The 15,423-nt window shown below is 42.5% G+C and overlaps 1 protein-coding gene across 1 annotated transcript; it reads left to right on the forward strand.

Moving 5' to 3' along the window:
* Positions 1–5,887: 5,887 nt before the first annotated feature.
* LOC131559294 (ferritin light chain-like) lies at positions 5,888–12,012 on the forward strand. Its single transcript, XM_058807626.1, has 3 exons — positions 5,888–6,055; positions 8,907–9,053; positions 10,295–12,012. The coding sequence occupies exons 1-3, from the start codon at positions 5,888–5,890 to the stop codon at positions 10,796–10,798; spliced, it is 819 nt and encodes a 272-aa protein (XP_058663609.1). The 3' UTR covers positions 10,799–12,012.
* The last annotated feature ends 3,411 nt before the right edge of the window (positions 12,013–15,423 follow it).

Raw genomic sequence — 15,423 nt, forward strand, 5'->3', positions numbered from 1 at the left:
CAGATTACATGGATGAGCCTTATGTTTGCTGGCCTATGTTTTTTTATAAATGTGACCTGAAATAACAATTGCAAAATCTCAGAGGCAGAAGAACCCTGCCAATTTATAGAAACTTATTCCTAAGCACAGCCTCTTTAGAAAAACCAAAGGGGTAGTATCAGCCAGTAGCACTTGAGTCCAGTTAAAACTCAAGTGTATTTATGAGAGCAGAAATGGAGATGGAAGAGCCAATGCTGCTGGCCAGGCTGGAGCTTCCTTAGCCAGGCTGCCAGTCCTCTTCAGCCACCAGACTGGGAGCACTGACTGCTCCTGGGCTCCAGCTCTTCCTGCTGCCTCTGCCCAGCCCCAGCCATGGCCTTTCTCAGTGCTGCCAGAGCCTGGGCTCCTACAGACATGGTGAGCTGGTAAGCTGAGTCAGGACATGAAATGATGCTGTGAATACAAGGAGAAAAGGCAATGGTAAACAACTCAGTGTAGGTGACTTATCAACGCACAAAATTGCAGAGAGAGTGGTAAGTGCTTAAGAGAAAATAGGGACACACAGCTTCTAGACAGGAGTTAGCCAGTGGGCACAGCCCAGTTTGACCTGCAGCCCCACACATGTAGGCAGTCACACAAACACAGCCACGTGCAGCTGGGCTTGAGATGCTATGGGAAAGATGAAAGTGGCAAATGCTAACTGGGCTGGGGCACAACAACAGTCACAGCAAGAGTCTGTCAGTGCACTTGAGATGCACTTACGTCTTCTAGGCTTGACTGCAGAGCTACACACAGACCTCAAATCTCCTCTTAGCACAGAATTTTCCCCAGGTCCAGGGAAGGGAGAATGGAGCAAAGGGAGAGGATGAGGCTGTCTGAGCACTGTGGCTGTGCAGCAGTGGGAGAGAGCTCCCAGGCAGAAAGAGAAGAAAGGAGAGGCACCTGGAGACCAGCAGGAGGGTGAGGGCTGGTGGTACTCATGCAGGATGTGCCCTGTACACCAAAGCCCCAGAGCAGCTCCCAAATGAGAAGCAACAGAGGCTGTCCATCTCCAAATTCTGCTCCTGGAAGGGTCCCATGGTAGAAGCAAGCACTAACTACAGATAATATAACTTAAATACTGCAGAGAAAAAAATAGCATGGATTAGAAAACACTCCTATATGTATTCTGTGACACAAGGTTTAAGATAAGCTTTGCTTGCATTTCAGAAACTCTTACAAGCTTGTCTCCTATGTTAGCTTTAGACACAGCAGAGATCTGCCTGTCAGCTGTGGGCACATTCTGTTTGAAGGACAGATTTCAATCACTGAAGTTTCCAAGAATTCTATACATATCACAGTGTTTTATGTTATCCAGCATTTGGAAAGTTCCTCGAGGAAGAACTTAATTGCCGAGGAAGAGAGGCAATGAGCCAACATCTCAATATCTGAGCCATGCAGACTTGTGCCTGGGAAGCCTATGGAAACAAAGTGTCTGAGATAAAAGTGACAACAGAATGAAAAATGTTGCAACTTTATCGAGCTACTGAAGCAAGGTTTGAAAAAACTCAAGGCAAAGACATGGCTGGTTCCAGTGATGAGAACATCCTCAAACACCTCATCTGACTTCAAACACTGCAATAATGGATGTTTGGCAAACACAAAAATCTCAATGACAGGAAGGAATTTTTGGGACTCTAGAAAAGGAAAGCAAATGAAAACTAAGGTTTGGGGTACTTGAGGTGAGTGCCAAAAAAAGGCATTTAAAAATTATTTCCAAAATTTAAAAAGTTAATCCAAGTATTTTTCAAACAGAATTTCATTATGGTACCTCATTTTATTAAACTGAATATATGCAAAATACATGCAGATCTGGCACAGCATAGTAATTTTCAGTACTTATAAACCCAAAATACAGGCTTCTGTCCGTTTTGTTTGACAGCAACAAGAGATTGGCTTCAAAGAGACTAGGCTTTATTTTTGAGCAATCCCTCTCTTGTATCACTAAAACATGCTGATTTCAGAGCACCATAGCAAACTGGTGCTTTCCACTTGGTCAGTGACAAAGAGACAAAAAATATTTTCCAGAATGTCCATGCTGCAGTCTGGTCACAGCACTGTTGCCTCTCCAGGGCCATCTCATGTTTTGCTGATGACCACTTTCAGTAAAAGTCAGTTAAAAGAGGTTATTTTGCTATGCTTACTTAAGTAGTACCAACCCAAATTTCAGGCTTCTTTTTTAGCTTTATGAGTCATACAGTGCAAAAAGGCAACAAAACAACTCAGAAATCTTGCTGGCTCTTCCTCTGTGGATAAATGAAGTAAAAAAGAGAAAAAAGTAGTGAGATGAAGCACCTGTTGAGACTAAAAAAGTGTAAGAAAAATGGTTAAGGGATTTCAAGTCCAATAAAAGCAATTATGAATTCATGGGTGTTCATATGAATCATTCCTAATTTCCTGCCATTAGGTTTCACCTAATTACAAAACAAAATTATGAATGAAGAAGGCCAATTCACAAGCATACATATTGTACATTTATTTGTTTTTTACTTTTTCCTCACACAGCCCTCTGTTTTCATCATGGCTATTGATAGGCACTGAATGAGAGAAAACTCTGGCAGCATTAGACAGATTATTTGCAAAGCACATGAAAAACCCATCACAGCTAGAAAGAAGCAAACAGATGGTAGCTGGAGAGAAGCAACAGCCACAACTCTTACTACCTGTGGTGAAAGAATAAACAGTACCAACTCCAGATCACAAAGTGCAGCCAAAAGAATCTAGCTTTAAATGAGAGATTTAGGGTAGAAAATGGCCAGATACAACTAAATATTTGCAAAGCCCACTGACACAAACAATCATTTCTACTGCACTCTGCCAAAGAATAAATAGGAAAAAGAGTGGGGAGGAGCAGAGAAGGTATAGATTTATGTGTAAGAGAGCTTATATTGATGGAATTTTAATTGTAGTTCTGTATGCCACACTGGGGTGTTTTGGCTTCCCCCTCTGCCATATACTTTCAACACACTTTAAAATATGTTGCACCATATTCATGCCAAATCATAAAAATGAAAAGATACCTTTCATCAAGGCACGTGCCTGTAATCAACCCTTTGATGATCCTTGTAGGTCCCTTCCAGCTCAGACTATTCTGCGATTGTGAGCTGAAAAGTCATAACTAAGAAACTGAACAAAGTGCCAGCTCCCAGGAATGCTGCATTTCCTGAGGTCACAAGCTTTTGGAGCAGATGATACCTTCCCTAGCCCAGATACAAATAGCATACCTCATGCTATGTAGCAAGAATGCCAATATTACTTTGTCATGGAATTTTTCCATAATACAATTGATAACCATGCAAATGGTGTGTGTTTCCTTTAGTTCTATGAAGCACAAAGCAAAATAAACTGAATGGTGTTCTTATAAAATGAACACATGGAGTATAAAGAATTTTACAGTCAGTTTTCAGATCAGTTCCATGCATCACAGATGGCCTTTAGAACTGCCCTTGTCTCTTAGCTGTCCATCACTGAAATGGGATAACTTAATAATGTTTTCCAAGGCTCCAAAGCCCATTAACACAGAGACAAACCTCTATGAGATGATATGCTCAGAAATTATCATAATAAATGCCCAATTAACTAAATACAACTACGAACTTTTCCATGGGGACACTGGCTAACTTGCTTGTTATTGTTATTTCACACTTCAAGTTATTTCAAGAAAGGAGGCCATAAAGTAATGATTTAGGTTGAGATGTCAATGCATACACACATAGAGGCACCACACTTGCTCCTCTTCCTCCTCCTCTGAGGGAATCAAGGGATTATTCTGGAATAATAAAACAATACCAACTACTTTACAGGCCAACTAGTTTACAGGCCAAAACAAGGACAGCTGGAATGGAAGGAGCTAAAAGGTAGCTGATAGAGGTATATCCTTCCAGCAAAAGTCCCTAGTGCTACAGTGAAGAAGAGGATGCCTACTAAGAACTTCAGAATAAGGTCATACATTGCTCATTTAATGACTTTGGGTACTTATTTTAGGCTTGCAAACATTACAGTTATTACTCACATGAAATTTTACCCAAATGCTTAAATGCTGTTTGATTTTTAAAGTGAAACTCCTAATTTAACTACAACATGAAGGATCAGAACTAAAAAAATGGATAATTAGGATAATTACAGCAAACAAAGAGGACTGAATAGCATATGAGATGGAGGCAGTGAACAAGGATTATCTAAGTTTCTCATGAGCAATGTTCTCATATCTCTACATGACTACTGTCAGATGATGCATGCTGGGCTCTAGGCAGTCAGATCCCATAACAATTAAAACAGGCAATGGAAAACGATTCTGCCCTTAGCATCCTGGGCTGGTGGGGGAGTGGTTTGCTACAAAAATATTCCACAAAACAGCACATAACATTGAGCTTACTAAACAAAGTCACTGAAGAGAAAAATATTGATTTTGAAGGGTGTTGAGATTACTCATATTTCCTCTCCACTGGTCAGAATCTATTAAAGGTAAAGAAATGTTCAAGAAATGCCGAGCTCCATCCACGTGGTAAAACAGTTGAAAAAATCAGTAACGTGTATTTGAAGTTACTGTACAAGCTGAGGGTTACTGGTTACTAAAATACTGGAGATAGTTTAACAAGCATAGGTAGGACCAGTTCAGCATCAATATTTTTAGCACTAAACCAAAAAACCTAAAGAATTTACCCTGTAGCCAAGATATACACACACATTGCTAAATGTCCAGGACTTCTCAGAGCTCACTCCCTCCCATAAGGGAGGTGAGAACATGCCTCTGCCTGCATGTTCTCACCAGCCACTCTAGCCTCAGCCCAGCCTGGCCACAATCTCAGATGCTGCTGCTGGAACCAGAGGTACTGGAAAAGGGCTCAGCTCTTACATTAGAAGAGTTTTATCCATGGTTTTTCTACCCCATATAGACAATGGATTAGAGACAGGAAGCAAAGGAGAGCCAGCAGGTTACACTGTCTCTGCACAGCTCTGATGTCAAAGAAAATGAGAGGCAGCAGCTGGGACTTTGCCAAGAACCAAACTGAGGGAGCTACAGCATCCTGATCTGCTGGTGCCCTGACTATGTGTGTGCAACACAGCTCAGCTTCTGTCCCTTGGATATGGGTGTGCAGCACAGCACAGCTTCTGTCCCTCGGACATGCTCTGCACCACAGTACACATAACTGCACATCCAGCTGTTGGCTTGTAGCCTGCCTAGGAGAGGCAAGCAACAAGTATGTGCATTTCCTAAGTTCTGCTTCTGATTGTCTTCCCTGCTTTCTTCTATTATCCTACTTATATAGGAAATACTTTCACTTCAGTTGTGTTGCTCTGTTTGGAAAGAAAATGAAGACATGTCAAACACACAAGTTTATGTTTTCCTTTTATGTTTGTAGGACCATCTTGGGATATCCCAAACCTGTGACACATGTACATATGTAATCATAAACCACTGAAGAGAAAGTACATACTGGAATGTTTTATTAAGAACATTATTAATAAAGAAGACTTTTCCTCAAGTCAATCATAGTCAGATTCAATGCTTTAAAACCACTTCTTCAGCAAAATTGTGCGGTACGACTTCAAGCAGAGGCCAAGTTAACACATCTACTTAACTGTTAAGGTAAATCTTTTATGTCAGTGATTCATTATTCACGCTGTTTGCGAGCACCCGCGGGCTCTCCGTGCTGTTCGGAGCTGTCTGCGCTCCCGGCGCGCCTGCCCAGGGCCCTGCACACACGGCAGTCCCCGCCGGCCCCCCCGCATCCGCACACCCACATCCTCTCCTCCTCCTCCTCCTCCCTGGGCGGGCGGGCGGCGGCGCGCAAGGTGTGTCCCAGGTGCCCGGCTATATCAGGCGGCACGGCGGCGGCACAGCGGCGGCCCCATGGCGGCGCCGGCCATGGCCGAGCCGCGCTCCAAGCGGCCGCGGGTGACGCTGCCCGCCTGCCCCGCGCACCGCCCGCTGCCCGGCAGCCGCGTCCGCCACGGCTTCCCGCCCGCCGTGGAGGAGGCGCTCTGCGGCCTCACCGGCGCCCAGCTGGAGCTGCACTACTGCCTGCAGGCGCTGGTAAGGCGGCGGGCCGCGCACGGCCGCGGGAGGGCACGGCGGGCTGCGTGTGCCCCTCTCCCACCGGCCGAGGGGAGAGCAGGTGCCGGAGCCCGGCTGAGGAGGGTTTAGAGGCGGGCAGGGACAGCACAGCGGTGCCTGTGTCCTGACCCAGGGGTTTGGAGGCTCTCCGGGCTGCCCGGCCCGCCGGCGGCAGCGCTCCTGCCGAAGCCGCGCCGCGGCCGCTGCGTCCGCACGGCCACGGAACAACGAGGAGGGTCCGTAACGCGCGGGCTGTGAAACAAACGAGCGCGCTTGTGTTTTGGGTAATTCACAGAGGGCCTTTTGCCCGGGGAAAAGGGACAGAAACCGGGGATGCTAACAGCTTTGGAGTATATTTGAGTGGGTTTTTCCCCAAACTTTTGTGAATAGTTGTGTGTGGTTAACAATAGTCTGTGAACATCGTGGATGGCTTAGGGTTTCTTGCTCCACAGGAATGAACTTTGGACATGAAATCATAAAAGGTATCACTGATACCATGTCAAATTCATGCAAGAATTCTATCTGGCTACATATCAAGTGTTAATGCAAACATATAACTTAACAGAGACATTAAAATTAAAAAGTCAAAATTATCAATGCTGTAACTTCTGATGGCAAGCATCCACGGAGAAGCAACACAAACTATATTCAGTATATCCCCAAGATCTTTCAATTGAGTTTGGTATCAAGTTAAAGTTCAATGAAAATTTAAGTATACAGTAAAACCTGTTAAACCTATGTAAGAAAAAAGTTGTAGTGATTGGCAGCTGGATGGGATGGAGAAAGCTCAGAAATTGACTGTGGACAAATCAAACCTAGAAATGTGAACGTCCTAAATAGTGAATTACTGACACAAAAGATTTACCTTAACAGTTAAGCAGATGTGTTAACTTGAGCTTCACTTCAGGTTGTGCTTCACACTTTCACTCAGGAAGTGCTTATAAAACATTCAATCTTGGCTGTGCTGTCAACAGAAACAGGAATGAGTGACTTGAGGAAAAGGTTTCTGCAAATAAAGCAATGAATGTTCTTAATAAAACATTCCAGTATGTGCTTTCTCCTCAATGGTTTATGGTTGCATGCGTCTATATGTGTCACAGGTTTAGGTTATCCCAAGAAGGCCCTGAAAATATAAGAGAAAAACATAAACTTGTGTGTCTAACATGTCTTCATTTTCTTTCTGAACAGAGGTGAAATGCAAGTATTTCCTATTTCAGCAGGGTAGTAGAGGAAAGCAGAGAAGACAATCAGAAGCAGAACTTAGGAAATGCACATACTTGTTGCTTGCCCCTCCGAGGCAGGCTGTAAGCCAACAGCTGAATGTGCAGTTATGTGTGCTGTGGTGCAGAGCATGTCCAAGGGACAGAAGCTGAGCTGTGTTGCACACCCATATCTAAGGGACAGAAGCTATGCTGTGCTGCACACACATGCCCAAGGGACAGAAGCTGTGCTGTGCTGCACACACATGCCCAAGGGACAGAAGCTGTGCTGTGCTGCACACACATAGTCAGGGCACCAGCAGATCAGGATGCTGTAGCTCCCTCAGTTTGGTTCTTGGCATAGTCCCATCTGCTGCCTCTCATTCTCCTCACCAGAGCTGTGCAGAACCAGTGTTCCAACCAGTGTAACCTGCTGGCTCTCCTTTGCTACCTTCCTGCAATACTTCTCTTTACGAGACACCCATACCATGGATAAAATATTCTAAATATAAGAGCTATTAGATCTGTTAGCATGGCTAAATATGGCGGTGGTTTAAGTTGTTACTTTCTCATACAGAACAAGGCCAGCAGATGATTTAGGGTTGTAATATATCTGAAATTAAAGAATGGCCTGGGTTAGAAAGAACCTTAAAGATCATCAGGTTGCAAACCCCCTGCCATGTGCAGGGACACCTTTCCCAAGACCAGCCTGCTCAGGGCCAGCTTCTCTGGGCAACCTGTTCTGGTGTCTCACCATCCTCACAGTAAAGAGTTTTTTCCAAATACCTAATGCAAACCTGCTCTTTCAGTTTTAAGCCATTCCCCCTTGTCCTGTCACTGCATGTTCTTATAAAAATTCCCTCTCCATCTTTCTTGTAGTCTCCCTTCAGGTACCAGAAGGACACAATTAGGTCACCAGAGCTTTCTCTTTTCCAGGCTGAACAAACCCAATTCTCTCAGCCTTTCCTCACAAGAGAGGTGCTCCATCCCTCTGATAACTTTGTTTCCCTCCTCTGGACTCACTCCAACAGATTTATGTTCTTCCTGAGATGCCTTCCCAGGCATGAGTTATATATTGTATTGAAGGTGTATAGTTCAGTAGCAGTATCCATTAGTTTGGAATACCATTGTCCATAATAAAACTGAGAAACAGATCTAAAGTTGTGTTTGTATTTGCCTCATCTTTCTCATACCTTTGAAAGCTAACTTTTGACTGGAATGCAGGCCTGCAGGGATAAATTTTATGTTCCCCATTCTGGCAGTATGTTTAAAAAACAAAATAAAACCCTTCCCCAGAACACAATTACAAAACAGACACATGCTAACCACTCATAAATAAAATATTCTGAAGATCTCTTAACTGCTACTGCAAGAGCAACATCATTACTACAGTTGCCTGACCAATATTAAAGGATAGAAGGAGTTCTAGTAGAAGTATAGATTTTTCATTTCATACTCTAACTACTCACTTCACTTATTTTAGAAGTCAGATCAAGGTCTCCAAAGTGATTGTGCTTTGTAAACAAAATACCTTCCATTGGAAGGATCTCCCAAGTTCTGTTAAAGCCACATTCTGCTGCAGGTGAGTCCCATATCTGGCAGATCTTAACACTCTTGTTTTGTGTCCTTAGGGTGAATATTTTGATCAGTCACATGTGGCTCTACCAAATATTTCAAAGTTCTTCCTGCATCAAGCTCTGGAAGAGAGAGAAGCTGCAGAGGCACTGATGAAGTATCAGCAGGAAAGAGGAGGCCATTACTGCTCTAAAACCATCCAGGTGGGTAGTAGTCAACAAATTTTCAAGCAGTTTTGATCCATTTAACTTAGTGAATTATATTGTTGGTAATTCAGATCTCTGCATTCACCCACTATTAGATTTCCAGTTATAATTTATTTGGCATACTTGTGTACATGGTTTTGTTCTTGATTGTGATGCCTAGAAACTGTCACACATACTGTCCTAACTCTATGGGGTTGCTTTCCAGCCCAAAAGAATATGAACAGTTTTCCCCTTTCCTTTTACTCAGCTGGACACTGCTGTTTCCAGTATGCTGTAATGGATTATGACCCCTTAAATTGTGCTGAAACAGCCCACTTGTCTCCTTCACACTGAACCTAAGTGGAAGCTTAGACATGACTAACACTTAAAAAGAGTGCTAAGGAAGGAGAAACATCCAGCTTGGGGCAGTAATTAATTTCCTAAATTAGAGCTCACAACAGAATTTGAACTGTCGAAGATCTAACTTGGGCTTGCAAGGTTCAAAGGAATAACTCAAATGTTTTCAGGAAAAAAATAACCCACCTCATTTGTTTAAGACCAAGAAGCTGCTTCTCCTCTACCAAATTAGTTAATGCAGAATGCTCCTCTTGTCCATCATAGCAGTTAAGCTGTAGAAAGTAAAAGGACTATTGTTAAAATCTTTTTTAACATTCAGTTTGCATCAAGAATGATCTTAGGACTTCCAGTACCTAAAGGGGGGCTACACGAAAGAGGGAGAAGGACTCTCTCAGTGTTAAGAGGAGGGATAACAATTTTTAACTGAAAGAGGGCAGATATTTAGGCTAGATATTAGGAAGTCCCTCTTCACTGTGAGGGTGGTAACACACCAGAAAAATTTGCCCAAAGTAGTAGAGAATGCCCCATTCCTGGGAGTGTTCAAGGCCAGGTTGGATGGGCCTTTGAGCAGCCTGGTCTAGTGGAATATAGCAAAGGGTTGGGACAAGATGATTTTAAGGTCCCTTCCAACCCCAAGCATTCTGTGATTGGATTTCCTGGTGTAAGAACCCTCTTCAGGCACAGCTGCTGCTATGTAATTCTGTTCCTTGAAGAAGTGCTTGGATTCTGCCACTTGTGTTTAAAGCCTGCAAAAAACAATAGATGTACCAAAGTGGAAGCAATTGTTGCAAAATCCTAGTACAACTTTTATAGAGCTCCAGGTTAAGTTGCAGGAATCCATTGATGAATACAGATACATGAGCTGTTCTTTTGAGTAAATACAATTCTGTCTTTGTTTTCAGAAACCAAACTGTGATTATGCAGTCGGTCTGATGAAAGCCCTGGAACTAGCAATGGTACAATGGAAAACTATGCTACGATATTTTGAAGAGCTTTATGCCCTGAGTGTTGAAAATGCAGACCCTCATAGTGCAAGCACTATCAAGAAACAATTTATTGGGCCCAAAATCCAGAAGATCAAGCTGATGGGAGATCTGCTGACCAATGCTCGCAGGCTTGACTGTTCCCAGGATGGCAGAAATAGTCTTGGGGACTATTTTATGGACCGGCTGCAGAAAGAGTTCAGGACCAGCATAGAGCCAGAGTCCAGTGATCACTGCAGCCCCTGCCCACCTCTCCAGCAGTGCACAGGAGCTGCAGAAGGTCTGAAGCGACCCCAGAGAGAATGTTCCCAGCACAGAAATGGCATAGGGCCAATATATGCAACCATACACTGCACCACCATGCTGCCACAGTGTAATGATGGCACAGCAGCAAAGGTGAAGCAGGGCAGGGAGGGCCTTTAATGCCCAGGCTGCTGCAGCTACAGGGCAGCTCCTCAGACAAACCTGTGCTGAGGGTGGAGATGGGACCAAAACTCTGGAGACACAATGCTCTGTCCCTCCTCCTGCTTTCCACCCCATCCCCTCATCCTGTGCAGAGTCACAGCTCAAAATCTAGCCCGTACCACTATTTGCTTTAAATGATAGCAAGGTCGCCAGCTAGATTGTCACATTTATCTATGCAATTCTTCCTAGAAGCCAAAAGTTCTTAAGATTTTTCTTTCCCTAAATGATTAATAGGATCAGTCAGTGCAAATTATTTTAAGAAGATATATATAAATTTTATTAAAACAAGTAAAAGAGAAATCACTGCACCTTTAGTGCAAGGAAACTTTTACATGGCAGAAAATCCAAATATTTAGTTTTATATTACTGAATATATAAATAGTTACTTTTATATTACTGAATATTTTACTATTCAGTATTTTAAATTACTAACAGGTATGGTAAAATAATGAACTTTTTAAAAAGACTCATTCAAAAACAATGTGTTTTTTGTCTTATTTCTATCATAGTAGCCATTTAAATAAGTAGACTAATGCATTTACTGATCAGCTATTTCTAGTGGTATACTTCAGGATGAAGGATGCAAACATTTCCTCAACAGTGGGAATAAGAAAGTGTGCTGATTTCTTTATAGTTATTGCCTAGTTAGCTTTTCTCATCCTCAGAAAGCAGATGAGAGAGAAATTAGGAGTTCTCATTAGATGGGAACTTTAGAGGTTCTAAGGCATATTTTGCAAGTGTCACCAAAGAGAGTAGCTCCTTGTCCAGACTTAACATAGGATGATTGCTTTAATTATAATACAGAGCCCTATCTTAGGTAGCTCACTAAAGGCATTACTGTGGCACTCCTGCTACTTCTTATATTCCCTATTTGGTCCCAAGTAGGGGCATGAGATCCTAGTGAAAAAACAGCACACTTAACTAGAATTGCATCAGAGAGAATGGCCACTCATTAGTTTTGCCTTTCAATTAGGGCAGTGTTAGCCAGCTTGGTTCAAGTGCAGAGGTGTCCAAATTCCTCTCATCAGTCCCCTACCAGAGTGCCTCATTCTGTCCCCTGGCTCCCAAGGTCACCCAGGAAGAGCAACTGGCTAGATCAGCTGCCTGCAGTTAGGGATTTTTTATCATTGTATACATCTTTTATGCAGTTGGGATTTGATTCATTGGAAGATTGCCTCACACTTTTGTATAATACTTTGGCTGATATTCCTGTTTTGCTTGAAAATAAATGCAGTTCCATGTCTGTATCTCCAGTGTTCCTCAATTCACCACCCAGGCATGCTGGTATTCTTCTCCAAGAGATTTTGCATATGTATACAAAACTGGGCCAGTATTTTTCTGCATCTGAGGAAGTTGTGCATGATGGGAGCACAGAATGAAAATAAATGCCAGAAAACTGCATTATTCTAAAGCACTTCATAATGAAACATTTTTAGTAAACTCTGATACAGCTACAGTTAACTAGCAATTTCTGCAAAGCTCACCTTCTGTTGGTGTTGTAACATGGGACAGAAAATTTCAATGCAGATGTTTTCCCAGTCTTTTCTGTGAATGTGGTTCAACTTTGGGGTGGGGATGGGGAACATAAGCACTTTTAAAACAACCTCTGTATTCATTTATAAAAATACTGCCATTTGCCACAGCAATAGCTCAAAGCACTTTTAGAATCGTGCTAGATTTGCCTGTGTTGAGATTGCTGCTCTCTAATACAGCAGGAGTCTAAAATATATTTCCATCTGGGCTAGATTCCATCACCCATCCTCATGCTGAGCATACCTTATTCAACAATTAGTTCCAGTGACTGCAACACAACATGAATAAGAGCAATGGAATCCTTCCCCCTCAGTATTAAAATACAGCCCACTAAAGTGTGACCAGAGCAAAGCTACTAACTGAATTCTAAACTAGTGCTGTATAAAACTACTCCATGTACTACTAGTAATGTTTCACCTACTTGTACAACAACCTTCACCTTTTAAAAGGTGATGACCTGAAACATAGTTACAGCTTCCTCGAAGGTTTAGAGCATTTAACAAAGTCCAACATAACAAAGCACCCGACTTTTACATTTTTCAGAGTCAGACTTACTTGCCTCTAATTTTTCCATGAAGTAGTGCCATGTCTGTTTCTCAGACTTCTCATGCTCATCTTCTAACCAAATGTATCCACACACTCTAAGAATTTAAGTCTTTTTCTCTCCCTTTTCCTTTGCCAGAACATGTTCTGAGCCCTCTGCCTCTAAAGACAGTTCTGTTAATTCCAGATAAACTCACAATCAGCTGTTTCCCCAGCCTCTATCCTCTGAAAAAGAAAAGAGAAATCAATCTGTTACTGTAGATAATAAGCTCTTCTTGTCCCCATGATGCTTCTGCTGAGAGGGCACACACACTTGTGAGTATGGTCTCAGATTTAACAATACCTGTCAGGTGTGCATAGGATGAGTCTATCCATGTTTCTCAGTGTAGGAAGTACAATCTGCTTCTGCCTTCCCAGCTTACTTTACAATCACATCCTGAAAAACAATATATCAAAGATGAATGTAGAATATGTTAAGGGCAGCAGCTGTTATAGAAACTTTGCAAATTATCTTTTTCTGCTGAATGCTTGTTGAGCCACACTCCCTGCATCTGTACTTCCAAAGCAGTGCCCAAACAATCCAATCACACAACCTGGGACAGCTCTGAATAGCTAGTGTAGCACCAGTACCCTAAATATAGTATCCAAACCGGAAGCTCAGAAGAGACCTATCTTAACTGAAATATGAGTTACAGCCCCAGAGGTTTTCAAAGAGGTTTAACAATAGAATCCTTGTAAAAGCTTGCCATAAGCACCACCTATGGTTGCCTGCTCTCAATGTCCTTAAAAGTTTCCAAGTGGAGATTATTCTGTCCCTCATCCTCTCCACTATGGCCACACAAAACCCAGAAGAGCATTCTCAGGGTTTGTTCTTTGCAAGGACATTTTTTCAGGCCTCATTGTAGATGGCAACATCTTTCTGGACAAACCTGTCTTTGGGAATGAGACTGGAAAGTGTATGTTAGTGGTGGCACCAGCAGGGAATCACAGAATCAGAATTGTTAGGATTGGATGGGACATCTGGAGATCAGCATGTCCAAACCCAAAGAAGTGTCCTCAAGGGCACCACTGGAAGACTGCTGTGTGGAATTTACTCTGTGGTCATAGCCTTCTCCTGACCTTTTCACTTGGAGGAATTAATGCACTTGAGCCCACATTCATGGGCAATTATTGGCAAACTCCCTGTAGTACTTGTCCAAGCGCCACTGTTTGTTACTACTTTGCCCAAGCTAACCCCTACTCACTCATGGCCATGAGTGTCTTTTCCTGGGGTCACATATAAGCTACAAACACACAGAGGCAGAAAAGGCTACAATACTGACTAAGTATTAGGTAAAATTACCTTTTTCCAAAAATTAAGCCAATGGTCTGAAGATAGTTTAAGTGTCTTGAGTGGGTTACACTGCCAGCACAAAGCCTTGATATCCCATTTTACATGTTCAGTTGTTACAGCACAAAACTCTTTCTCATTTAAATTTATTTTACGTTATTGTGTACCTTGCACTATTTTGCATACAAATTATTTTACTTTGTTAGCTGTTCAATAAAGATTTAAAATCAACTATCTTTATTCCTTCTGGATCAAAGAACATCTGTAATAACATTGAAGTGTCTCCACAAATTTGCCAGACACAGCTGGGAGATACATTTCTAAATGTGTAGGGATGGTCAGTAGCTGATCTCCTTCCTTGGGACATATTGCTTTTCAGCATTGGGTACACTGAAAGAATGAATTTCTACATATAGTTTTATCTTTAAATAAAACTTATCTTTTAGAGATAGTGACAGAATGCAACTCACAGTTCTCATCTTGGTCTGTACTCAAAGATATTTAGGTAAGTAGAAAATGGGGAGTGCAGATTAGGAATTTTTTGCCAAAAAATTTTACCAAAAAACAAATCGTGTAACAACAAAAGAAGCCATCATCATGGCAGCCCATCTGAGAAGTCACAGGGACTGGGAATTGATCATTGATGGATGTTTTTACCTTTTGCGATTCTGTCAGTCAGCCCCTTGTCCCACTGAAGACAGAGCTTTGCTGCTCATTTTGAACAAGCTGAAATTTCGCCAACATTTATAACTGCAGAACAGAAATTATTTTTAGCTTGTGGGACATTAAATATATGCACTACTCTTTTAATCATAAAGTCAGTGAAATCACACAGCTGAATTGCTGAATTCCACTGAGAAGAACCTAATTTCCCATCTCAAATGATACTCAAAAAAAACCAGAGTAAAAACTCTGGCACCCTTGAGAGATGTGACCAAAACCCATTCTATTTCCCCAAGCTCCAAACTCTCCCACTGCTAGAAATAAATCCTTATCGAGCGAGCCGTCCAACTGCAGCGCAACCGCAGCAAAACGCCGCGGCACGGAGTGCGATCCATCTCTCCCAATGTTTCCGAGTGCAGGTGAACAGAGCTGGAGGAGGAACCCGGAATGGCAGAGTTCGCAGGGATGGATTCCCGAGCGAGGAAGGCTGGCTCCCCGAGGGCACGGGGCGCTT

Source organism: Ammospiza caudacuta, chromosome 6 (genome assembly GCF_027887145.1).
Source record: "Ammospiza caudacuta isolate bAmmCau1 chromosome 6, bAmmCau1.pri, whole genome shotgun sequence".
NCBI lineage: Eukaryota > Metazoa > Chordata > Aves > Passeriformes > Passerellidae > Ammospiza > Ammospiza caudacuta.